General features: G+C 40.0%; 1 protein-coding gene across 2 annotated transcripts in view; it reads right to left on the bottom strand.

The window, feature by feature from the left end:
• The window catches only part of RAD51B (RAD51 paralog B), a 385,412-nt gene extending 364,901 nt beyond the window's left edge, over positions 1-20,511 (bottom strand). Inside the window, exons 1-7 of one of the 2 annotated variants that reach the window (XR_007204379.1) lie at positions 20,371-20,511; positions 19,379-19,472; positions 18,461-18,574; positions 15,404-15,520; positions 9,786-9,922; positions 3,604-3,723; positions 2,149-2,332 (exon numbers count right to left, since the gene is read on the bottom strand). Coding sequence is in view for 1 of the 2 variants with exons in the window: in XM_048307720.1 (XP_048163677.1) it covers positions 2,149-2,332; positions 3,604-3,723; positions 9,786-9,922; positions 15,404-15,520; positions 18,461-18,574; positions 19,379-19,462 (756 nt within the window). In the remaining variant the exon portion in view is untranslated. The remainder of the gene's footprint in view (positions 1-2,148; positions 2,333-3,603; positions 3,724-9,785; positions 9,923-15,403; positions 15,521-18,460; positions 18,575-19,378; positions 19,473-20,370) is intronic. The other variant, XM_048307720.1, reaches the window with a different exon arrangement.
• Positions 20,512-27,295: the final 6,784 nt, after the last annotated feature.

The following is a 27,295-nucleotide window of genomic DNA, read 5'->3' as shown; positions in this document are numbered from 1 at the left end:
TCCCTAATTGCTCCCCGATTTAGTATTTAGCTGCACTGATTGTGCCATGAAGCATTATATTCATGTGTCCAATTTATTAGTGATCTAAATCACTTTGCAACCTTACTAATGTCCTTAAGTAGAAATTTATATTTATGATTTTCTAGGTAAGTAAAAACATCTGAAATAACTCCAACACAGTTATTTACAGTGAGAACCTCAGATACTCTGTAAGGGAAGTTAATGCAACATATGGAACAGCAGACTGATTTTATGGTTTGCACCAACAGTTGCTGATGCATAACACACTCCACCACTGGATTTTGCATGTTAGCCAGACAGTCTTGCTTAGGAATCCATGTTTGCAAGAACCCAAATCTCTAGCCCAAGCCCTCCTAGAATTCTTAACTAATACTTGCTAGAGTTTATTTTGCAACATAAATTTTAACAAATATTTAAAATACTCTAGAACCAACCAACCAGCAATGCTTGCTAAAGATGATAAACAAAAACAGAGTGCATTTGCATTAAATAAATTGGAAAAATCTAATCAATAGTTGCTTTAAAAACATACAAGTTTCCAATTTGTGTATTTGTGTATCACATGTAATTACACGGATCTTCAAAGATTTAAATTAAAAGGTAAGACATCTCATCAACCAATTCAAAAAGTCAGAGGCTGTAACCAAAGCACAGGTTCCTGCTAAAAATCTCAGAACTCCTTGCTGAAGTGTTCACAGTGAGAAATAATCTCAACATCAGGTACTGAAAATGTCTCAAAGCAAACATGTCAGCCTTAACATAATGAAACCTCTAAATGTTAAGAGCTTTATATTCTTCTTATGTAGGAAGAATTAGGATCACAGTCTTAGGCTACTTCATAATGTCCAATTCTAAGATTTTCGTGCATATCAATACTGTTGCTCTGACTAAGCAGGACAGCAGCATGAAATGTCAGAGCTTCAAATGCAGCTCAGCTTCACCATTTCAGTGAAGGCAGAAGGAGGGGCTAGGGCTGTCTAAAGAAGAAGAAAATGGAGAAATAGAGAAAAATAGTGTCTTTTCATAAAAATTCTCCCCTTTCTCAAAGGAATGCATAATATTTTCTCAAAATATCAGAGTGTACATGCTTACACACAATTCTTTCCAGGCTTCTTAAAGCAGTATAAACATTACTGGGTGCACTGACTAGGATGCTATCTTTTGTACATGAACTTTAAAGGCACTTAGGCAGGGTTTCATCTTCTCCATCAGAACACTTGAAGTCACGCAGCAGAAGGAAATCCATTCCTCTTAAGTTACATCAGCCTACTTCTGATGTGATAGTTTCTGTGACCTCAGGAGCGTCAGAGTGAAAAAGGCCCCACCAGTCTTACTCACATTCTTACCACAGCTTCTCCTTACACTAGAGTGATGAGTAGTTACCCATACCAGGAAATACTTTAAAGAGTTGAGTTTCAATGGTATCTTTTGCAATGACCCTTTGTGGATCACGTAATAAACACACACACAAACACATATGCAGTTTACATCTTCTAAAGCACTTTTCAGTCAGGTCTACCCAGTCGTTGCACTGAGTGTCCATGTCTTCCTTTGCATTTTATGGGCAAGTCCACAGACAAGGATTTGCTGAGCTGTTACCTTCCCTTCTGCAGAAGTTAGCATACATTATCAGCTACAAAAGGAATTTATGCTGTTCCAGAGCATAAGCCTTTTTGAGATTCTATTAACTTAAGTAAAAGAAACAGAGGCAGAAAAAGATCTTCAGCTACCCAGGGTATACACTAGTTACAGTGACAATACAGTACAAAGGAACCATCAGGATAAACAGTATTTAACGGCAACAAAATGTAGGATTTAAGGAAAAAAAACCAAAAAACAAAAACAATGCACTGAGAGACAGCTGGGGAATCTTGTAATTTCTTATTTAAAGTCACAAATTAACAAAAAATAAAAATAATTTCTAAGAAATTTTTAAAAATATCACAGAAGAAACACACCAAGCAGAACAACTACTGTTCTTCCATTTCCTAATTACATTCCAACTGGAACCTGCTTAAAGATTCCTACTAGAATCATTGTCTGGTCTTCGTCTGTCATCTTCCTCCTCCTCTGATTTTATTACTTGATACTGTAAGACAAAAACATAGAAAAGGAAGAAGAACTTACTGGTATTGAGAACTCCTCTGCCAAATACTTCAACACTGATGCTCCTCTAGTCAAAAAGTTACTTCTCTCTGCCAGATTGCCCTGGAGTTTTGTATCAAACTCCTTTCTGACAACTGAAGCAACAGAGTCAATTACTATGAGTTTAACTTTCTTTGAAATAATTTCTTCTTCCAAAGACATAATCCTGAAAAAAAAAAAAAAAGTCATTGATATCATTATATACACAATAGAACCATTTTATAACCCTGAAATTTTTTTAAATAAAGTTTCCTTTCATAAGCTGAAAGTCAGTCCCTCTTTTTCCCTCCTCACACATCACCTCCATTAACATCTGCATGTATTAAAGAGATTTGAAAAGGAATCTGAGGCTCAGTGGGCCCAAGGCAGGATCTCTCCAAAAGAAACTTTTGGAAGACCTTTAGTTAGCAACACTATGCTGTACAACTCCTGAATGGCAGACAGCAAGTAAAGTGGACATTGAAACTCTGCCTCTCTGCGGCCTTCCAGTACTTCAAAGGGATCTATAAGTAGGAGGGAGACTGACTTTTTACATGGGCAGATAATGATAGGACAAGGGGAAATGGTTTTAAACCAAAAGAAGAGAGATTTAGGTTAGAAGTTAGGAAGAAATACTTTAGTCAGCGGGTAGTGAGGCACCCACAAAGGTGCCCAGAGAAGCTGTGGATGCCCCAACCCTGGAAACGTTCAGTGCCAAGCTGGACGGGGCCATTAACAACCTGACCTAGTGGATGCTATCCTTGCCGATGATGGGAGGTTTGGAACTAGGTGATCTTAAACCTCTTTTCCAACCCAAGCCATTCCATGTTTCTTTAATATGCTACTAGCTGTTCACTGATAAAGCTGTATTAGAAAGAAACTATTCTTATAATAATTCTCCCACTAACATAAAACACACAACATGATGCTAAAATGTAACTTAATTATTTTTCATTGTGACATTTGTTCACAAATCAACATAAGGTAACAACATGACAATACAACACTGCCAACAATAGCACTCAGGCTGGTGATCGTTAAACAACTCCTCCCTTCCACTGCTGGAGGAGTCCCTATCTTCCTGGAAGTAAACTGCTTTGGAGGAACAAACTCTATTTCATGGAAAATGTAACTCTTATAGTATGGTCTCTCCACAATCCAAGAGAATATCTGAATCTTGAACATTCCCCTTCAAAGGCTTAGAAGGATCAGATAACATAGAAATTGTCTATCAGAAATTAAAAAACATCAAGTGGAATAGTCACATGTTATGAAATGAAAAGAGCAATGTCAATCTTTCTGTTACTTTGTTAGACACCATGCTGGTATCCACATGAAAAGGTCTCAAATAAATTAATTACTCTTTACAAAACCTTGATATACAAAAATATTGATATAGAAAATCCAGTCAAAATTGTGGGTTTTTTGCTTTTTTTTTTAAACTATGGAAAAGAATACCTCTTCAGTACACTGCAGCAGGTCAGCTCTCGGTACAGGTAGATGCTACGGGTCATGCAGAACAGCTTTTCATCCGAGTCAAAATAAGCAGGGAATCTGTTTGCTGCTATCTCAATCAATCTATTAAAACAAACAAACAAGCAAACAAAAACCACCCAAAAAACAAAAGGCATAATACTGCACAAAGAATAATACAGGCTCATAAGGCACCAAGCATTCAGAAAGCCAATACAGCAAACCTCTGAGCCATAAGCAGATACCAACTAAGACTGGAAACCTTTTTAAAAGGAAAAGCATACTTTATCAGTCAGACTGAAACAGAGGAAGTCAGAACAGTTAGGGTCTCTTTCCAGTGATGCTGAGTCCATGGCACACTAGGGAAAGACATCACGTGTCCATATGCAAAGAAAGGGCCTATCTCCTCTAGAAGGAAACTGCAAAGTTTAGTTACTGAATAAGTTCTTCAACTTTTATACCAGAGGTTCTACTCAATGACCAAGCATTTTCCTATTCTAGTTATTTTATCTAAATATTAACTTCATTTCAACAAAAGTACTCTCCAGTTCTAACCATCTTACTTTTCACATTTATCTTGCAGTGAAATCATAAAGTTGGCTTTGTGTGACCACAGAAATTTAACAAACTGCTAAGAAGCAGAAGAACCATTAGAAGACCCAACGAACATGGAAGCAGGACTGCAAAGAACAAAGCCCAGCTCAACTGCAAATATTTATGCATGCAGTACATGTATGGAAAATATGCCTGACAAAGTAAAAATCTTTTCACAGATAATCTCCTTAAAAACATGAACAATGTCATTTAGATGGGAGACTTCCACCATAACCATTTCTGGTTTATATGACCTATTTATGAAAAGGGCTTGTAAAATCTTATTAAAATACACTTGTTAGAACACAGCAAAAAAACCAAAAAAGTAAACACCATTGTGTCAGAAGGTGACTGAGGCTCCAGCTGCCAAGGCATCTACAACTGAGCATGCATTCATTCAGATACCACAGCTCCAAACAGCAAGACATGATGTAACAAAAAGACTGAACAGTTTAAGCGGCTCCTTTACTGATAGAACTGAATGCAGGCTTCCATGAATAAATGTTCTCCACTATCTTATTAGCAAATTCATAACCCTTCAAAACCTTGAATTACAATTGCTAAGCATACCACTACTTATTATCAGAGTAGACCAAGGAAGTATATCAGATAACAGGTGATAACACCAAAAGAAGCCAGAGGAAACTGGATATTTATTATTTGTTGTCAAAATACGTTCATATTCACAAATTATGACTTTGAAAAAATCTCTCATACAGATGTAAAACTAAACAGTTTTCAGTTAAATTATATTTTTTACGTAAAATCATTGAGGAAACTAAATGGTATGCATTTTAGAAATGCTGACTGCCTATAAACTCCTCAGAAATCACTTGAAAGAAGTTCCACTCCTCTGACCACCAGACAATTTCACCTAGATCCTTAAAGAGACAATCCAAGAACTTCACTTTGAAACTTGTAGTTACAATCTGTACACAGAAATTTTTTTCCACAATGAAGATTTTATTTTTTAGTAACAAAAAATACTTTGTTTGTATTTTAAACAGACACATCCTACCACCTATAGCTTGAGAAGAGTGGCATCTAGTGGATTATACTTGTGGGCACAACTTGGTGGTTATCTCCATGGTTTTGATTTAGGCCCATTTCATTAAAACACAAAGTTAAAGCCATTTTAGGGAAAACAAAATTAAAATCAGTTTTATTTGGTTCAAAAATAGAAATACTAAGCTTGAATGTCAATATACCTACCCTGAGCAAACCATTTCAATAGCCTGAATCTCCTTCATTAGGTACATCACTTATCACATCTAAACTTGTCCAGCAGAATTTCCAGAGACAGAATTTTGTCTGCTCACCTGTACAATTAATCATGTAGACTATTAGGGCAATGGTGAGCTGCTGTCATAGGTTAGTAAGCACAGTCCCGGAAGGGATGTCCTTGCTAAGGGGTGCTTACAGTTTCCTCTGGGACCTGACAGAACCTATCAGCTGGCCAGTTTGAATATGGACAATTCTTTAAGCCACTTAAAGTTGTGGCCGCCTCTGTGATCCACAAGAATAGACAAACTCCCCCCCAAGCTCTCTCTCGTTTCCGGCGCTGGGACAGGTGGCTGCAGGCCCCGTGTGGGGGCCAGCGGGCCACGGCCATCCTGGAGCCGATGGACCTGTTCCAGCCGTGGAACCCCCCCCACTGCCTTGCCGGAGCAGTGGGCAGCCGGAGCAGCTCGGCTCTCCCCCCTCTCCACTTCGATAAGAAACATTCAACATTCCAGCTGCAAAGCTGCAAGGCCGAGGTGAGATTAACCCTTTTATTGCTGTGAAGAGCTGAAAACCTGAGGGAAGAGAGAGAGGAGATGCTTAAAGTTGAAATTCTGTTGTGAAGCTATGATATATCAGAGTATCCTGTTGTAATTTCATGAAGATATGGGGGGTGGAGTGTTCAACTCGTGAGCAAAAGCACCTGCGCTGAGATAGGCAGATGCTGATGCAGCTGTAATTTCATGAGAAGTTTGGACAGGGAGAGATGGACCAGATGAGGACTTTTGCTCCAAACGGGAAAGGAGAAAACCTCAGTCCCTAGAGATGGACCAGATGAGGACTTTTGCTCCAAATGGGAAAGGAGAAACCTCAGTCCTAGAGATGCTCCCAGAGATAGTCATAAAGATGAAGATGATGAAGACCCTTTGCTCCCAGGGAAGGAGAAGGGCCTCTGTTTTTGTTTCTGAACAGCTCAACCTTAAAATTGTACCCCAAAAACCTTCAAGAGTGGACCCTCGAAAGCAGTTGCGGGAAAAGCTGCAAGTCAGGGGAAGGGACTCACATGCAGGCAGAGAGACTCCTCTTCCTAAATGGACTGAACGATATTTGGAAGTGGGCGGCTGTCTCGTTGTGATAATGTTTTCATAGCACGAGCAAGATGAGACTTCTCTTTCTAAATGGACTGAACAAGGTTATTATGGAAGTGGTAAACAGACTGAACATCTCAAGGGTTGTCTTTTTACATTGTCAGTGGGAGAAGGGAGGAAGGTGGGGGGAGGAGGAGAGTTCTGAAGGTGGTATAATTTTTTTTTCCTTCTTTTAGGTCTGTTAATAAACTTCTTTCTATTCTTTCAAGTTTGGTGCCTGCTTTGCATTTCTCCTAATTCTTATCTCACAGAAGATAAACAGTAATGAGTATTTTCGACCAAACCACTACACTAAATTGATGTTTCCGCCCGGTTACAAACCCAACCCGCTACAGCTGCCATTAAATAGCCTGCATGAAACAAGATGGCACTGTGCTTTCTTACAGCCATGCATATCACAAAGAACATCATTATACACACTGACCTAAAACGACATGTTGAGATTGAAGCACTATTTACAGAGCTCCATGCAGGCTAAAGTTCTTTAATATTTAAATGCCTTTTGTCATGATGAGATCAAAAATTGCACAGAACATGTTTTCTCCAATCAGGACAGAAGCCCATGGGATAGATAAATCTGTTTTTTCTCAGCTTTGGTACACAGAAATCTGTATCTAGTGTTTTTCACCAGCTGTATGACTAGTGACAAAAGCCAACTTAAATTCTTTTCAGACTTTCTGAAAAAGTCTAGTAAGTTTTCAGTTCATAGCTGGTTACTATATAACTGATTACAACAATTTTGATTTCCAGACTTACTATGGCCCTTTCCATCTACCAGTCCTACTGTCCATGTTCTGGTGAAGTGGAATGACAGACACCACTTGCACTTCTACAGCTTTCTCTTATACAAGGGAAAAATACATAAATTACAGAAACCCGTGGCATATCTTACAAGACCAGCCCCAATTCTGATCACTCTTCCAAGTATTTGCTATTACACTGAACTAAACTGTCATGTTAGAGAGTAACGAGACTGTGAAAGTTCATGGAATCAAAAAGTTCCCTTCCCTGAAGTAAGACCTGCCAGGCAGAGTTTACATCACAAGAAATAAAATTACCCAGCTTTATGCAGTATCTTTCTAGAAGCAGCACAGCATTACAGCCTGTATTACTTAGCAACTCTCAGCCCTACAAAGCAGAAGGGATACAAACACTCTTCTCAGACTTTCTGTAGAGACTTTTGAAGGTTAAATAAAAATAGTGCCAGCTAAATGTCTCTATCAAGCCCTTTAAATTAAGATGCTATTAAATGAGTATTTGTCTTAAGTGTTGAGAGCAACAACAAAAACTACGTATCTTCTACCTGCCATCTATTAATAATACAGGATTGCAGAATCATAAGGAAATTCCGATTAGAAAGAGAACTTGGGAGATTTTGAGGCAACATTCTGTTCAAAGTAGTGCCAGCTATGAAGTCAGAACAAGTTACTTGAGTCTTTATCTAATTCACAAGTCTTCAAGGTGGCAGCACCACCTCTCTGGGTGAAGTTTTTTCACCACAAAGGCAGCTAGGAATTGCAAATCTTCTCCATATATCAGCCCAGAAATGAAGCTCAATGTATGCCTGCTGTCTCCCAGCACACACCCCTGTGCCATCTCCTTAAGGCCTCCTCACTGGCAAGAGAAGGCCACTGTTAGATTGCCCCAATGCTTTCTCCCCGCTATACTGAGCAAGACCTCGGTCTCTCCACAGATGGAAAATGCTCCAGCTCCCAAACACCTTGGGAAAAGAGGATGTGCACCTCCCTGGCTCTGATGGTTCAGCTCCTTAGAAGATGCAGCATAGAAAGTATAAGGTATAGTCAGTCTGCTGGAACTGTGTTTATCATTTGCAACTGAGCAATATTAAATATGATTTAATACATAAGTAGTCTTATCCTTAATATTATTTTCACCATGTTTCCTTTCTACGTCCTATTCTATTTTCAGCAGTTTCATTTTCATGTGGATCTGCTTTCCTTTTCTTTAGCATTCATTTCTAAGTGACAAGTCTTAACGCACTCTTTAGGTCCTACTTTTTTTACTATTTACATTTCAGGGACCTGAAACAAAACTTAAGTGGTATGTAAGGAGAAAGCACCATATTTTGCAGAGCCATTGCTTGAAGCTTTTTTTCTTTAATATATTATACTTTAAACTTTTGTGAAATTACCTTGATAAAAAACAGGGTTAGAAATCCCACCTTCTCATCCATGATAACTTGAAATGAATAATCAATGGACATACATTTACTCTGATACTCCAGATTAATGCCATGGCTATAGCTACTAAATCATCAGAAATATATGAATTATTTCAGTGAACCTCTTTCTGCCCATTTTTCTACACAAATAAGGATTAGAATACTTTACTTCTTGTCCCTCCCCAGACCCTTAATAACTTTTGAACTTGCTCATTCCAAACAACAGGGACACAGGAACTGAAATCCCAAAACCATCAAAGCCTCAAAGTTTAGCAAAGTTGGTAACTAAGCAAAGTAAATTAGAGCTACACTGCTGGATTTTCCAACAGTTAATCAGCCAGTTAACATGGGAAGAGTGGCAACCCACACGTGGAACTCTCAGGCAATAAGGCACAGAGTGTCTCCTGTCCATTCAGCACTTGAACACACCAGAAGTGCACAGCCGAGCCCTTTCAGCTGCATGGGCCAAGCAGGAAATATTAGAAGAACCAGAAACATTACAGAAGTAAGGTAATATGGTACTGCATAGCTGCTAAGGACATAGGAGATGCAGAAGGGAATCAGAAATGCAGGAGGATACAAGGCCCCGTTCAACAGAAACAGGACGGAAATCTGAAGGAAAACGGGCAATGTCAAGTCCCGCTGTTCACAGGAAAACCTCCATTGCCTTTGTAGTCAAAATGCTGGGCCTTTACATGCTCTAGTTAACTTCCCGTTAACTCCACAAACCAAACTGCAAAGCAAGATTTCAGGTACAGAACTGATAGGACCATTTATAAATTTAAAATCATGCCATTCACCTTGTCATACCAGAATCTGCAACATCATACAAATTAGGAAGGTGAGCAAACCATTTTATTAAATTAATTTCATCGTCTACGGAATAGCTGCATATACCAGAGGAATGTTTAATAATTACCACCAGTATTTAAAAGTGCACAATTACTGCTCAAAAAATAATTGAAGGTTCCAAGAGAAAAGGTGCTAAGAAGTTATGTGTATTTTAGAATTTTGCATCTTACCTTTCAGCACTGAATGCAGACTCTGTGTCAATGTATATAACAGCCCCATCTAGTCCTCCCATGCTTACAGGCAGTGTAGCCAGAACACTCACCATAATACAAAACTGAGTTTTGCCACAACCTGGTGGGCTAGTTATCTGGAAAAAAAAAAGATTAGCAACATAACATTCATCACCATAATTCTACTCTTATTTCAGTCACATCAGCCAGTGTCCCTCCAATTCTGCTCTTCCAGTTACCAAAGGAGGAGACAGCCATGAAAAGACACAACACAGCCCACAAAGACCAACTTGCAGTTACTCTTGGATCTGTACCTTGCAGACAAACTCATCCCCTGAAGAATAAAAAGCTTTTCAGACACAGCATTATGCTTATACTTTATTTCTTTGACATCATTGTTACCTTTAAAATTTAAGGTCGCCTACTCTCCCCCTCATCTCACAAGATCTTCCCTAGAGACACCTAGCTCTCTTCCATCTGTCTCTGTGCTACCTTCTAAAATAGAGCAGAATTAGAAGATTCACAGTTGACATCGTCATCAATGGCTTTTAGAGCTGAAAACAAAGTCCAGAGCTAAAGAGCTCACAGACATAAACAACTCCTTAGGAATCATCACTACCTTGGTTAAACCAGGTCTCCTAGAAATCACAAGGATAATTGCTTATAAAGACTGAATGGTCAATATGAACCACATATATACATGACAGATTTTATCTGCCCCAGAGACTACACTGCAGTATGCAGTGTGTGGTTTTTCATTGGTGTTAACTCCCTATTACCATATTTCAACACCAACACCATGCAATGATCCAGACCAGCTCCCCAGTTCTAAGCTTCCACGTGCGCTCACTGAAAGTCCCTGTGGTGAAGCAGCATTCAAAGAGAGCAGAGAGAGCAGACTCAGCTCAAATGAAAAGGTTCCAGTGTGATTTTGAAGAGAAAAACCACCAGGATCCAAAGAACACATTGTTTGATGAGATCACCAGTTTCTAAGAGCAGTATTTTTCTCCTAGAGATGGCAGTCTGCTGTTCTTTATCCACTGCAGATCTTCCAGAGATTGTATCTGAATGCTGGGCTCTGTGTTCAGATAATTGTAAGTTCATTACTACTACAGAGGGTCTTTAAATACAATATCGCATTGTCACCACTTCTGGGAAGGAATATGATGAAATCTTAAATAGTAAGAGGGCCAAAAAACAGCAAAACCAAAGTGACTTTAGGCAGTAAAAACACAGTGATGGGTTCATTCTGATGCTAGTAGCAACAAACAAATAATGCAAGGTGTAAAAGCAAGTCTCTCCAGGGAGGTTGAACTGTAAAACAAAGCATGCCTTCTCAAAACACCTAGTACTGCCAGAACAAAAGCCTAAATACAGAGCTGTTGTTTTAAATTTAAAAAGAAACTTTACAACAGACACTCAAAATCAAACTGATTTTTGAGACTACATGCACAGTAGTTTGGTTTCAAGCAGAAACACTCTTCCACTGTGAGATATAACAGTATTTCTATGGGGTTTTTTTTAAGCAGCAGCAGCATGACTTGAAGCACAGAGGGAAACGTTGAAGGATCACATTAGCTACAGTTAAAGTTGGTTAAAATCCTTTTAATCACTTTTGTCTTTAAACAAGGCCTGAAAGCCAAGCCATATCAATCAATCTACTTGAAGCTTTAATGCAAGAGAAGCATTAGATGATTTTTGTTTAGAAGCACACACTGCATTTAGTGAATTACAGATCAGGAATCAGTCATATTTATGCAATTATCTGTTCCCCAGCCAGTGTACATAAATTACAAACTATCATATCAGCAATAGCTGCTACAATTTAATATGAACCCAAAGCATACATAAAAAGTGCAGAGGCAATACACATTCCTTAGACTGTGATAGCCAATGAATCTCACCAGTTGTTTCTTGTTAAAAAGAAGACTTGAAATGAATGAGGCAAGGATATCAATCCAGACTGTTAAATTAAAATGTTTGGACAACTGTGAGGATAATTCATAAAAACATTTGTAGTTTTAGCCTTGCCTGGGAGTTGCACTGGAACCAATATCCATTTCAGTGGCTGATACAGAAGCTAATTCAGCAGAGATGCTATAAAAATGTCCAAGGATATGAGCATCATATCAGAAAATGAGGGAACCTTGCAGTATGACCCACCACAAGGAAGCAAGCCAGTGGAGCAAGAAAGTATTTCTATTCCCAAAGACAATACTTCATGTTTAATTCGCATTCCTTTAAAGCGCCTTAAAACAGGCTTTTAAATAATCCACAGTGAACAATTTTATAAAACTACATTTTATTGTAGCTAGCACTGTTTCAGCAAGTGTTTAGAACAACAGAATCCTACTTGAAATCCCTCTAATAAATGTAAATTGAATGTCAGCAAAAAGTTTTTTTGGTTTGTTTTACTCTAAATTTGCTCTGAAAAAAAAATCACCTAGATAGAAACATGAAGACTCCAACAGTTTTTAAAAGTATATTTTATTAGGCAGAGATAAATTATTTTTCAATGAGTTATGTATTATTTTCTCTGGCACACCTGTAGGGTTTGGATGAAATCACAACGAGCTAATTCTTCTTCATCTACCAGAAGATTAAACTCTTCAATATTCAAAAAAAGTAACTATTTTAATTTTTCGTCATGAAACTTGGCCAAAAGCTCTGACCACAGAATTTCAGCTATGATTTAGTCTCCGACTTAAAACCTAATAGTGGCTTGGAAAAAGAATGATCTGAGACAGTGTAATGCAAATCAAATCCCTCTGGCACTCAAAAAGCAAGAAGTCTTGGCTGTAGAAGATACCACCACAAATCTTAATCCCTCTGATAAGGTACTCAAATTCCAAGTTTCCAGCCACCCTCACTGCTGGCTAAAGTAACAGAAAGACAATGATTTAGCCATACCAATAAGGAAGTAAATGCTGAATCCAGCATACTTTTGAAGAGAACTTCTCTCAGACTTAAAATATCTGTCTAATTCAAAAATACTAGAAGACAATCTACTTGTCAGCTATGCTCCAGTGAATTGCAAAAAAGCAAATTAAAGTTGTTAAATCCTAAAATCACTAGAATCCAAAAAAAGAAAAGAAAAAGACCTGAAAACGTTCACAAGCTGCAGTAGAGCATAAAAGCAGCAGAAGCACAGCATCAAAGCAGCAGCAGCAGGCACTTGATAGCTTTCTACTAAAATTTCATTTAATAATCCTGATGAACACTCAGAGTGCTGCCAACCTTTTAAACTACTTCAGATCTCAAGACACTTGCAAAAATGCTTTTAAAAATCCCAAGAACCAGGCTTTAAAAGAAAAAAAAAACAGTTTCTGTATAGTTAATGGTTATCTGCCTTTACATTTGCTGAGAAACCCCTAATAGGTGCTGTAATTGCTCTCCACACTGAGTATCTAAAAGGCAAATAAAAAGCAATACACTATTTTATTTTTTCTCAGACACATCTTATCTTTTGAGTTATTCATCAAATTTCTGGATCCTACCTAGTTATCTCTACAATATTTCTGAGTAAATAGTTATGTATCAGTCATCAACCAAGCTCAAGGTGGAAGGACGCAGTGCTTGCAGTTCTGGTCTCATCCACTACGTGTTTTGCACAGATGTCAACATCTCCCTCCCTCCCTCGGTGAGATCCCCCACTGTAGAGAACTGCACCAGGCAGGTCTTCTCATTTTTAACCAAAATATCTTAGAATACAAAAAAATTCACATTGAAATGCTTTTTTATAGAAGAAAAATTAAAAGTATAATTTTACCTTTCCTGGTGCTGTGCTTTTCATTTACATTCAGATAAAAGTTTGGCCTGTCTTTGAATATGTTCATTCCCCCCCAACTAACTTTAAATACAATGGTACATAGGGAGCATGACTATTCTTAAAGTACAGTTTATCAACAGTTACTGATGTTTTCTTATATTTAAAGAGCTAAATATTTTAGGAAATCACTGGGGGGGAATATTAAAATTGAGTATTGTGATAATTAACCAGGTTAAGAGGTAGTACAAAACATGTAGCTCTGGAAAATTAAGCACTTACATTAACTTCCTGTAGAGCATTATTTTATATCATCTCAGGAAAATTACATTTGACATCCATAGTTTGAGATCAACTGCTTGCAGAGCTTACTTTTAAACAAAACTTAGCCAACATAAAGCTTAAAGGTCAACTAAACTCCCCGAAAACTCCCAGCATGTTAACCACTGTTTTTCCCCAGATCTCCCTCTGGAGCAATGCCAAGAACATGGCAATCAGCAAGCCTGAATTCTATTACTGCTCTAGAGCCATTCTACCTGGTCTTCAGGCAAGAACACATCAAACAGACTGCACTGATTGCTGAGTGACAGCTCCATTTAGGATTAAGAACAGACAAATATTTATGACACTGTTATCAGCAGCCTTGTAAATTAACTGTGTGGCTCTTAGAATCCAAAAGGATCACATTCACTTGGTTTTTTTAGCAGAAAAAAAAATTCATATTCAGTATTTCAAATATTTGGGCACCACTCCTGAGCCAGTCACAAGATCAAGGACAAATCATCTTATCACAGAAAAGACACATCTCTATTCTACTTCTTTCTCCTGCCTCTGCAGCAGTGGCTCTCCACTTCGGCTAAAGAAGCACAATTCAGAAGTTTAAGCAACATAGGCATGTGAACAGCCATTCTCTGACGCCAGTGAGGAATGGTTAGTGGACCACACAGAATTCCTGGAAAGCTACATTGTAGCTGTAAGCATGCATCATCTCTTTTCAAACATGGACTGTGCTATTTCATCAGCTGACCACATGAACCACAATCCATAAGAAAAGACAAAGTCCAGCCACTGCTTTGCTGATAAAGAAAATATTTTTAGGAACCAAAAGCTCATCTCCTGCTAAGGCACTATGCTCAACAGCAGCAGAGTTACAATCTCAGGACCACACATATCACTACTACATATACTTCCTACTATATAGGAACAGCTCTTCTTCAAAGAAACAGAATATAGCAAGTTGTTTCTCCCAGAATTTAAAGACTTGTGGTATTCACCTTAAGTTCTTCTGCTCCAAATTTCTTATAATAAATTGACAACAAAGCTAGGTCTAGATATGAAGAAAATATTAATTCTGACAGATCAATTTAAGTTCATGGATGCATTCTTAAACATTTTTATGGTAACCTGTATGGTGTGTATTCCATTGTCCACAAAAAGAAATACTCAGAATCTTTAAAAAATAATAGCCCCTCATTACATAAGAGATCCTAGAGCAGAAACTGTTTAGTCTCAACTCAGTGTTGCTTGAACTCTAGCATGTTTTAAATCACCGTTAGATTTCATAAGTCATTTCTATCATAGATCAAAATCAATCTAGCTTGATTATAGGGTGCAAAAAACAAAAGTATTTTCTTCATAGTAAGATTTTCATCATGTCTCATTTTTATTCCTCTGCTGTGACAATTTGCCACAGTAGACAAACAAAAGCACTTGGCAAGGACTGTTCTCATTCAAAAATTTTTGTGTATTTTATAGTGTTTGAAGCACCTGACACAAGACAGTCCAACGTATCTGTGACTTTTGACTTCTAGGTAGAATGCTCAACTAAAGTAAAATATATTAAACAATTTACCTCTGTGAGGGATCCACAAGGCACTCCACCATGCAAGACTTTATCCAAACTATGAAGCGTGGTAGATAAAAAAGCGGAAGAAGGATTGACACACTTCCTTAGTTTCATTTCATAAGCCTACAAAAAGAGGGAAAAATATCAAAAGAAAACAAGCAAATCAGAAAATGCTTTTTTTAATGGAAATAGGAAAATCGTATTTGCTTTCAACAACCTGGTATGACTTAACACCAACAGTGAGAGAAGTATTGTTATATTCAGCTATACTCTGCTCTTAGCTCATCATCCTTCCTCATATTTATATCCCATTTATAGCTCACAGAGTAAATTTAAGTCTTTTTTTCTCCATCACCACAATATTAAATAATAAGCCTTTAATCATGACGTGACAAAAGTTGTTTCTGCTCCTATTCAACAAACTTTGTTTCCAACCTGTAAAACTCCCTGATCAATGTTCATTACCAATTTGCAACTACATGGATTAAGGGAAACGTTTCCTAAAGATTCCTGAGTCTTTGAATAAGCCTGGGTTGATATTGTAGCCATTCATAATTTTCCACTTTGGTGAGGAAGATTTGTCAAGACGACAGGACAGGTACAGAACTGAAAATGGTTGGCATTCCTAGTTCTTCAACTGACTAGACAAACTGGTCCAAGATTAGAATTCTGTGTTTTTTACAAATTATTCTCCTTTGGGAAATCAACTTAAACTAGACAAAGAAAAAATGAAAGAACGTATCTGGAAACACCAGAACATGTTTCTGCTAGAACTGACACTACCTTAACCACAGAGCATCCTGAACATCAGAAGTTTGATTTTTAGGAGAAACAGCCCAAGACCTATAAACAGAGTTGCTCTATAGTACAGAGTTCCCAGAGGTTTCAGGCTCCTGGCCCAACAACAGAGATTTGAGAGATTCTTGAAGCCCTGTTACAGCATACCACCATAACCTGCCAGGACTGACCACTCCAGAAAATCAGATTTCTCTATGCCTGAGAGAAATGCAGGCATCAGATTCATTCCAGTGTTAAGACACTCTGCTGGGAATACAATGTACTATGGAAGCACCTCCAGAGAAATCATTGATAACTAAGGAAATAACCACACCATTGAATCCCAGATGTTTCAGTCCGTATTTGTTGGGACAACAAGCCAGCAAAACAGCTTTCAAGACACACAACAGGCCATTATAACCAAGGGCATGGACCTCACTCAAAAGGGAGAGGAGTTTGCAAACTTTAAGAGTGAACACATGAACTAATGTAGAAGGATTTGGAACATTTTAATTTAATCACTTCTTCATTTAACCTCTGATAGGACTTAAACCTTGTAAACTGCAAATAAACACTGTAGACCATGGAAAGAATATTCTATTCTTTCTTTCCTGCTTTACATGATCTCTAAAATTTTACCCAGCATTTTCTGGATTTAGCCCACAAAATTAAAGTTGAACAAGACTGTCTTTCACTAAAAAAATTCAATCCTTAAAGCAAGAGTCAATGAAAAATTATAACATCCGTAGACAAGCTTTTCCAATCACACCCTCTGTTAGTTTCTAAAGATTTTCTTATTTCTTCCCATTTCAGGGATTTAGTTTTAAATTTATCTTCCAGCCACTGGATCTTGCTCAGCTTTTTGTTCACCTAGATTCTAGAAGGTCTCTAACATGATTATCTTTTTCTACTCAGTTTACAATGTGATCAAGTCACCTCTAAACTAACTTCCTCTCTGATGAGCTCAGTAGTCCTCACTCTGTACTTCATAATGGAAGGCAAGTTTTCCAGAAATTGGGGCTTTAATGTGTATTCTGGCATACTCTCAAATTTTGCTTCCAATGTTATATCTGGACAGTATCTTCCCCTTATTTATACCTCTTATTATTTAATTTATTTAGATGGGTTTTTTACTCAAAGGTATTGTCAAACCTTCTTGCTACATTGGTCTTGATGCTACATCACTCACTCAGACATGAAGTCCATTTGGTATCCTGTGTTTGCAAAGATTAAATTCACATCCCTTAAAAACAGCTAACATCTGTTTCTGGAAGCACAGCTCTGTATTGCAGGCACTTACACAGCTGATCACCTGTCAGCTCGCTCTCTATTAACAGACCTTGACCACTGTTGTCTGATAAACTTCAGCATTCGCCAGGCTTCTCAGCAAAGAAACTTGATTGAATAGAGAAGAGTGGATGACAGGCAAAAGCAAATTCTAGAACTCTGTTTAAACTTCCATTTCTCTCCAATTTATTAATTAGTAACAGTTACTGGTGAAAAACTAGTAATTAGCTAGCTTTAAATACATTCAGTACAAGTTATTAATTCTTCTATTACTAACTTTATTGCAGCATATTAGTGAATTTAAAGTTTCACAGAATTACTGCTACAATTACTACGCCAATTACACATAATAAACTTTGACATGGATTATTTTTGTCAGGAATAAAAAGGGGATTGCATTGAATGGGGTCAGAACTGTGTGTATCCTCTCTGTTCTAAAAGACATTTTCACGTGAATTCAAAAAAGATAAGAAAATGCCGCCACTGCATTGCAGCTAACGCGTTTCGTTCTTGCACCCTCCCCAGTTAGGCTACTGTAGCCTAAGGCTACACTACAGCTCATTTACATGGGTGGAAAAAGTCCTCAAGAAATTATTTTCAGGATCACTTCACTTCTTGGCACCACTTCTATACCTAAACCAAATTTATACCAGAATTCTTATTATTTTCTTGGACTAAACAAAATTTTTATTTTTTTAGTTGCAGGAGCCAAACTAGAAGCAATTTTACATGCTAGATTGCCAGAGAGTATGATTTATTTCCCTACTGCACTTGGAACCGATGCTGCAAGCCTGAACAATCTCATGGGGCTATAATACCTAATAAATGTAACTGCATCAACCTGAAGTACATCAGAGACCTACATTTAGAAATAAAAACTTTATGTTCTTGCGCAATAAAACTGAGACACCACAAGCGTCCCAGCTAAAAAGATGAGCAACAATGTTCAGCTTTTTCCCAGATATTGTATCAAAACAGTATCAACACAAGCATACTTACTGTCTGCATTTTGGGAGCACAAGCTCGGCTGACCTTACAAAGAAGCTTCTGCACCTCATAGAAGCTCTGTCCCGTCACTTTCATTAGCTCCAAGAGGGAAAGACATAAGAAGTCCTGAAAGATTATAGAGCAGTTCAGAGAGCTCAACCTACAAATCCAGGCTGGGGACTAAACTGATGTAATCCGTACAAAACTAGTACATATTCCACAGATTTACCAACGCTCCCTTCAGATACTCATAGCCATTGATGACGTCCCCTCTCAGTCATCTCTTCTCCAGGCTGAACAGACCCAGCTCCCTCAGCCCTTCCTTGTAAGAGAGATGTTCCAGTCCCCTCTTCATCTTCATAGCCCTCCACTCAACCTGCTCCAGGATCTCCCTGTCTCTCTTGTACTGATAAGCCCAGAACTGGACACAGCACTCCAGGTCAGGCCTCACCAGGGCTGAGTAGAGGGACAGGATCGCCTCCCTCAACCTCCTGGCAATGCCCTTCCTAATGCAGCTCAGGATCCCATTGCCCTTCTTGGCCACAAGGGCACTGCTGGCTCACGGACAGTTTGTCGTCCACCTGCACCCCCAGGTCCTTCTCTGCAGAGCTGCTTCTGCAACTTCCCTACCTCCACACAGACAGCAAGTACATAAAAGTTTAAATGTTTTAGTTAGGCATCTATCATTTTGAAGCTCTATTTTTACAAGGCAGCAGGCCAGATAGAGTCTGAAATGCCCCCTCTACTTTATAGAAAGTAAAGCTCCCTGTTTAATTAAACTACCAAAAAGTGAATTTGACATGCATTAAAACAATACAGACACACACACCAAAAAAAAAAAAAAAAAAAAAAAAGAAAGCCACACCAAAACCACCAAACCAAATCAAACCACAAAAAACCCACCCCCCACAAAAAAAATAACCCTTTCACCTGACAGGTAGTGATCTGATAGCGACTCAGCCTTTCACACATCTCCTGAGACAACTGTGCTCTTCTTAGTTTCTTAGCAGCCATGCTTCCCAATCTACAGGGCAAACAAAAAAATCTTTGAAAGAGGATTTGAATATGACTGTGTGGACGATTCCACTAACTCCTTGCTAAAGAACAGGGAGGTGTGCACATACACATAATGTAATGTGATATAGATTTCCCATGTAAGCCTGTGTCACATTAAATTACGTTACCAGTCTGAATGCAGTTTCGTTAAATTACATCTCCTCATATTTGACCATGTATGCGAACATACCAGTAAGAACGGAAATGTCAGCAATGTCTATAGGACAGATGTTTCAGGGACATAAGAGACCTGGAAATTACACAGTCATGAGCTGAACAAGAACTCAAGCTACACTGCACTGGCAAGAAATAATTATCTTTGGATGCCTGAACATGAACTGTAGAGCAATCACAGTGAGCATTCAGCCCTAGAACATACACTGCTAGAATACAACACTCAGTTTTGGTGACCCACTGACACTGAGTTCTACTGAACAAAACGCCACGGGATGCTGTCCAGCCCAGTACAACCGAAAGCGCACACACACATACGCTTGACCATGTCGCTGTTTCACACATACTATTTAGGCAACATTCCTAGCATTAATTCATACGGACATGTAGGCAAAACAAAGGTTTTTATAATGTAGCAAGTGCAAATATTGCAAACGTTTGCCATAACACAATTGCTACAACTTTGCAGATGCACAGGCCTTCACATCTTCACAAGATGGAAACTTTATTGCCCACTCTACAAAATTCTCCTTAAACAGGAAGAGACCCCAAAGTTTCAGGCTCCCTCCGCCGCACCAGGCCGGGTCACAGGGATGCGCCTGCAGCCGGAGACGCAGCCCGGCCCCCTCTCGCCCCGGCAGCGAAAAACCGCGGGAACCAGAAAACCCGCTCCCGCCGCAAACCAGCCTCACCCCACGGCTCGGGGGTCTCCCGCGGCAAACCAGCCCCGGCCCCGCGGGTCTCCGGCCAGCCCCAGCCGGGCCGTGCCGGACCAGCCCCGCCGCGGGAGCGACCCCGCGCAGCCGAAAACTTTTCAAAGGTTCCCCGCGGTGGGCGCGGCGGGGCGGGGCCCCCGGGCAAGGCCTGCGCTCGCGATTGGCTGTGCTGCCGCCAATCATCGTGCAGCGCTGACAGCGGCGGTGCGCGGGGCATGCCGGGAGCGGTAGTTCCCGAGAGCGGGCGCGCCTGGTATGGCGGCGGCGTTGCTCCGGGTAGTGTCCGCCTGCACTCTCTCAGTCAGGAGACTGATCTTTTTTGCCGAGACTGAGGGCCCAGTGGGGTGTTCAGTGTTCCTTTCGCCCGTGAACGTGAGCGCCTCCGAGGAGGTGGAGCCTTGCACAGGGTTCTTGTGCTGTAGTGTAGAAATTCTTTCCGTCCTCTGCACAAAAGCATCTACAAAACCCGAAAGTCCCTAGCATGGAGAGTGCCATACACGCGGTCAGTTGTTAGTAAAGAATATTGGAATTATGTGCTTGCCTTCATCTTTAGGGCTCACAGACACCTGGTCTGCTGCCAGCTGTGAGAGAAATGCCCCATCATGTGAATCACGGAATCAACTAGGTTGGAAAATAGCTCTGGGGTCATCAAGTCCAACCTATAACCGAACACCACCTTGTCACACCCTGGCACTAAGTGCTACATCTAGTCTTTCCTTAAACAAGTGCAGGGACAGTGATGCCGCCACCACCTCCCTGGGCAGCTCATTCCAATGCCCAATCACTCTTTCTGTGAAGAAATCCCTCCTAACAGCCAACCTAAACCTCCCCTGGTGCAGTTTAAGTCTATGTCCTCTTGTCCTGTTGGTTACCTGGGAGAGGAGGCCACACCCCACCTGGCTACAGTCTCTTTTCAGGTAGTTGTGGAGAATGATAAGGCCCTGACCCTCCTTTTCTCCAGGCTAAACAACCCCAGCTCCTTCAGCTGCTCCTCATTGAACTAAAGACCCTTTACCACCTCTGTTGCCGTTCTCTGGACATGCTCCAGCACCTTAATGTACTTCCTGAACTCAGGGGTTCAGAACTGGACCCAGTACTCGAGATGTGGTCTCACCAGTGCCAAATGCAGAGGAAGAATAATTTCCCTAGTCCTGCTGGCCACACTATTCCTGATACAGGGAATTTCTGAATGTAACAGGGAGAAGCAGTCATCAAACATGACTGACATGAATGTCTAGGGGGTGAGTTTTCCAACTCACTCTAAGTTATAGTAGAAAGTATTGAACTTAATACTGTGTACAAGTTATCTGCATAATCTTTACAGTACTGAAAAATAACCCAACTGAAGAAAAAATGAGCCAAATTACCTTGGACACCTAACTGAAAAACTGCACATTGGGAACTTCATGTCTGGGCTTTTGTCTATTCTGAAAAGCAAATGCCACAGTGAAGCTGCAAACTACAGAACACTTCAGCCACTCTTCCAAATGAGTGAACAGCAGAAGCAGCACGAAGCTATCATGAAATGCCCAACAACCGTAGTTTCAAAAAGAGTGAGGGAATTAGTGTTTCTGTCATACCCTGAAGGGAACTTACATGCTCAAAGAAGTCAGAGGATTTAAGAAGCTGGCCAGGGAGAAAGCAGCCCATACAAAAGCAACTCAGAGCTGTAGTGAAAAGGTAGCCGAACAGGGAGAGATGGCATGGAGGAAGAGCTCCTCCTAGTGTAGTTGGCCTTTAAAAGTTGATTTGAAAAATATGAGTCACAATTGAGAAAAGCTGTGTAAGAAAAGGGAAAAGATGTCTGTTGCTGCAGTTTAGTTTCAGTGTAAAAAGGGACATGACCATAGTATAACTTGTCATGAACTACTATTTCCTCCCCAGTACAGGGGCAGCAGAAGCCCTACCTTCCCACCAGAGTAAAAGGGAGCATTGCCTTGATGACTTTTCTTTCCTCCCACAAATGCATCAGGGCTTTCCCTTCACCTCCAGGCCAACAGGCTTCCTTTCCACTTTCTACATAAACAAAATACCTGTATTAAACCAGAGAACTGTTTTGGGATGTTGAGCAAGGGAAGAAAATCTTACCAGCCAAGTAGTTTAGAAAATTTGTGAGCGAAATCAATACAGCCAGGTGCCTGTCCTGCAAGTTCTTTGAACATCATTTCTCAGAGGTGTCGTGACTGTTCCACAGTCTGCTTCTCAGATATGCGGATACACCTTTAAACCTACTGCCAAATAATTGTACATCATCTTCTCTGTGTAACTTGAGAGAGAGAACATTCAGAGGATAACCAGAGCTGTGTTCACATATGCTTAGCCACTGCCAACATTCTCAAGCAGCAACACAGCAGGCAGCACCACAGCTTCCATATGTTTGACTAGGACAGTAGTTGCTAGGGAATCAGGGCACTCTGCAAACAGCTCTGCTCTGTGACCTTGGTCAAGCCCCTCCACAACAGGGTATCTGTTTTCCATCTTGGCTTTGGTTTTACCTATTTAGTCTGCAAAGAGAGTAAGGGGTGCCAGTCCAATAGACTCATGTGTCAGGCATGATACAGCAGAAGAACTGTGCTAGGCTAAGCCTGTTGCTCCTTCTGGAACTTATAACAAGAAAGGATTAATAAAGCCAAGAGATGATTACTTTAGAAGAACTGAGTTCCACCACATTAACATAAGAAGGTCATTTAAACTGGCAACACTGGAGGAAGAGTCACAGAAAGGCAGAAGTATAACAGCAACAACAAATGAGGTCTCATAGAATCAAAAGGATCTAACATCAAGCACACCCATTAAAAAAAAAAGGGGAATGGTGATTAGCTTGCTCAGGGGCAAGCAGGAAGGGATAGAGTCTAATTTTAAGGACACATGATGAAATACTTATCATTTCTTACCCAAATAAATACTCAGTAGTTAATAATTCTGCAGGTCCCTAGAATTTAAAAGATAATGGTAAAATGTTTCCTTTCTGGAACAGATTCCACAGAAAAGTTTCTTCCTCAAAGCCAAGACAGCCTTTTGTGAGCATTTTCAGATAATAGTTTGCATTCTGGAACATTTCAGATGATTCACGTAATTACCAACACAGCGTCAGCTCACTGATACTGACTACAATCCTCAGGTTTATTACTATTTTCCAACTATCAATTCTTGCCTTAAAATTAGCAGTGTTCCCCTGCTCCTGTGAAAATATTTCCCCAAAAGCGTCTACTCCAGGAGAATACAGCAACAATTCTGACTCACAAGGGTAATCCAGATATTCAAAGCAATTCTCCACCTTATGCTTGCTGACTAGTGTCTAATTAGCCTAATATATTCTTATTCCTTGGGGTTATCTACTTGATGCCTACCACATTCTTTAATAGAAAGAAATTACCCATGAGCTCTGGAGACTGGAAAACAGTTATAGAACAGCCCATGCTTTCCTGGGATTAAGGTCCCAAGAGGTTGCTCAATAACAGTACACAAAGGACCCTCCAATAAAGTATTCTGTCTGTGTCTATCTCCCCAGAGGAACTGGAGATTTACTTCCAATCCTTTGAGGTTTCCCCATCTCAAAAAAAAATTCAAAAGATCTCACAAGGAGGCCTGCACCCTGGTTAAAAACACTTTATTTTCCATGCCATCCATACCAGCACAGCTTTAGCAAAGCTACTTCAACTTAAGATTTTGCCAGATGCATCTGCTTCAGGGATGGGGTGGGGGGAAAGGAGACCGCCTTTCTGTTGTTTCTAGAAGCTGCTCAGCACTGTTGCCATCAACTATAATAAACAAATCAAGAACAACAGACCTGTGAAACAGTAACCCATCTTTTCATTTTGACTTATTCTTCCCCCCACCCCCCAGTCCTCTGAATCCTCTGTGGACCGGATAAATGCTTCTCCCCAGGCAATTAACCTTTTTCCTCCTGCTCAGGAAGGATTAAACCCAATTTTAATGAATCCTCCTCAGGTGTTAGTGAAGACCTGTCTGACCACACACCTTTACACCCAGGAAAAAGACTTTTTTTTTCCTCAGGAAGACAGAAGGCATTTCTCTGTTTTCTGCCTCTTCATACATGCTGCTGTGAACCCAGAATTATCCATAACCCCCAAAACTATTTCAGAAATATTCAGCAGCAATATAGAGTTTTTTGAAAGGGAGTGTCTGTACCTCCTACCCTTTTCACAAAAAAGCAGACTAGCCACACTCACTGCTATTGCAGGCAGAAGGACAGCCCCACCTGCACGTTACAGCTTTGAAAAACTCATCTGCGTTTGCTTTCTACCCAAACTACAACAAACAAATTGAGAGACTTCGGGGATTATTCCACTTTTAGCCTGTACTCATCTAAGAAGATTACCCTCCAAGATCAGCTTCCTACTTCATTTAGCTTTTTCTGGTTAAAGGGACAGGAGGATTCATTCAAGTCTTTGGACTTTTTATATTTCCCTGTTAAGTTTCTGGTAGATGAGAAGGGCATGAACTGATATAGCAGCAGCATAAGTCTTTGTGAAGTTGTTGTTACCAGAACATATCTTTACCTGTACATGCTAAACCACATTTACCCCACATAAAACAAACCTGACATGCTCCTGCCTTTAACCTGTGGCTTACCAGATCCACTTTTTTACTGCCTTGTCTTGACCTTCTGTTTACTGAAGTTGCTGTGGTTGTCCCAGCAGCAGTCTGCAATCACCAGACCTTGCCACTCTCAACACAGAATTTCCTCCAGCTTTCCCTGAGATGCTGAGATAGACAAAGAAGTGACAAATATCACGGGAGTGGGCTTTCACAGCACCCAGCCTCTATTGAGAAGCTGCAATTAGACTAGAAAAATCCAAGTACCTCACAGTGACCAGTAGTGAAAGTGCACTGTGTATCCCTTGTCATCACACTCAGAGTCAGACACCATGAAATTAGCACTGATGGTGCCTGGTTTTAGCAATTAGGGTAAGACATCTGTTGCTTTCAGCTACAGCCCTCGCTCCATCTGTAGAATTCTTCAGTGGAGAAAAGAGACAACAGGAACCAGTGGACTTGACTGAGAGATGAGCTTTTTTGCTCAGACAACACCAGCAGAGAAGAGTAGATCTCAGACACTCATCCCTGTGCAGTTGCCAGAAATGGGAGAAAAGAGTCTTCACTTTGTGATGATACAGATTGATTGCTCTGATAATCCTGCAGCTGATCTCAGCCCAGTAGCTCTTATTTCAAACAACACACACACCAGAAAGCAAACAAAGCCTGGAACATTTCATTCCTTTAATCGTTTGGTCTGGGGCCTTTGGCTGTTGCATGCATTTCATTCTACTTATTTTTAAAGCGATGAATGAGATCCCTATGGCTGGAATTACAAAGGAAACTACTCCAGACATCGTCACCATTCTCCTAGAAGATGTTGCTGAAGGGTTTCCAAAGGTGGCCGAGTGGCCTGGAAGACAGAACACTCCACCAAACCTGGGCAGAGAAAGCAGAAGAATGTCTCCACTGCCACAGTAGTTGTGCTTTATAGTTTTCTGCTTGCCTGTGAAAGAATGAGACATCTTCATGCCCTGCAATTGGATATTACTCATGCTCACACACACCTACAAGGAACTCAGCAGTCTCAAACAAGATCAAAACAGAGGCCCACTGTCCTGTGTCTTAGCAGTGTTGGAGAACAGATGGAAGAGATCTCTTAGTGGATAATTATAGAAGATTTAACCACAGAGGAAAGAAGAGCTCAGGTTAATTCTGTGGTGACTATTTTTTTACCTTGAAGCATAGTACTTCTTATCCATTTTACTGGGATGAGCAACTCAATTACTATAGAGACTATCCAGGCAAGCATGTTTGTCACTCAGTGTTTGGGCATGATCTATAGCTATGATCACATTATCCTCACCCTATATTGACTACCCATGACAAATTGATTTTACAGAGCCACAGCTATTTTTTAAATAAATCATTACAGCAAATTGCATTAAATTAACTATGCAGCAAATTAGGCCTATACTTAATTGAAGTAAAATAGGACATTTGTTCAGCAAGAAGCTGAATGCATGATTAGCTGTTTTGCTGAGCTGGGGTCCTATTAATTGTCTAATAACTGAACTTTTGTTTCAGTGGTCTTTAGGATATAGGCTTATAAATCTGCATGAAGCATCAGAGTCCAATCCAGTTCAGTAACTGAAGGAATATTTTCCCAGACCTCAGTTTTCACAGCAAAGAGGGAAAGGGAATGAAATGAGAACACTCTCAGCCTTGCAAAATAAAGTGCACCATAAGGAAAGGTGCCACTGAGCTGACAGAAGATAGAGACATCCTGCATTCATCAATGACTTTCATCAGCTGTGCTGTCACGGCATCAACAGGGACAGGTGTATCCTGGGCTGTGTGACTCAACAGCCGTATGGTACCAAGTTTGATTCAACTGGATCTCATTCAGCTTCCACTGGGAGCTGTGTGCTTCCCTGACCTCGCAGTGGGGACTCACCAAGTCACATACAAAGGCCAAATGATTTTTTAAAGCCTCTGATTTGAGCTGGCTTCATTTTAAGGCTTCCAGCTTGAAATACTTTCATCCCCAGGGGTGCACAGCTGACATACTTCTTACTGGAGCCATCTGAAGAGAATCAGGAGAGAGATGTCCCAGACTGATAAAACTTGAGTCACTCTAAATCTATGGTCACTTTTCAAATATCTAGGCTTGAATGTTAAGATTGGGAATATAGACAAGTCATCACAGCTGGGGAAGGGACAGATGAGCAAGATGACTTGTTTGTCTTAACTCTCAGTGTTATGTTTAAAATATATAGTATTTAAATATATCACCCAACTTTCTTCTTACATTGGTGAGGATTCAGAATAAGGTCAGTGAAGTGAATCAAGTTACAGTAAATCAAACTAAGAACAGAAGCAGGGGTTTGGGTATTAAAAA

Source organism: Corvus hawaiiensis, chromosome 6, assembly GCF_020740725.1.
Source record: "Corvus hawaiiensis isolate bCorHaw1 chromosome 6, bCorHaw1.pri.cur, whole genome shotgun sequence".
Lineage (NCBI taxonomy): Eukaryota > Metazoa > Chordata > Aves > Passeriformes > Corvidae > Corvus > Corvus hawaiiensis.
This window is presented reverse-complemented; position numbering and strand designations above follow the sequence as displayed.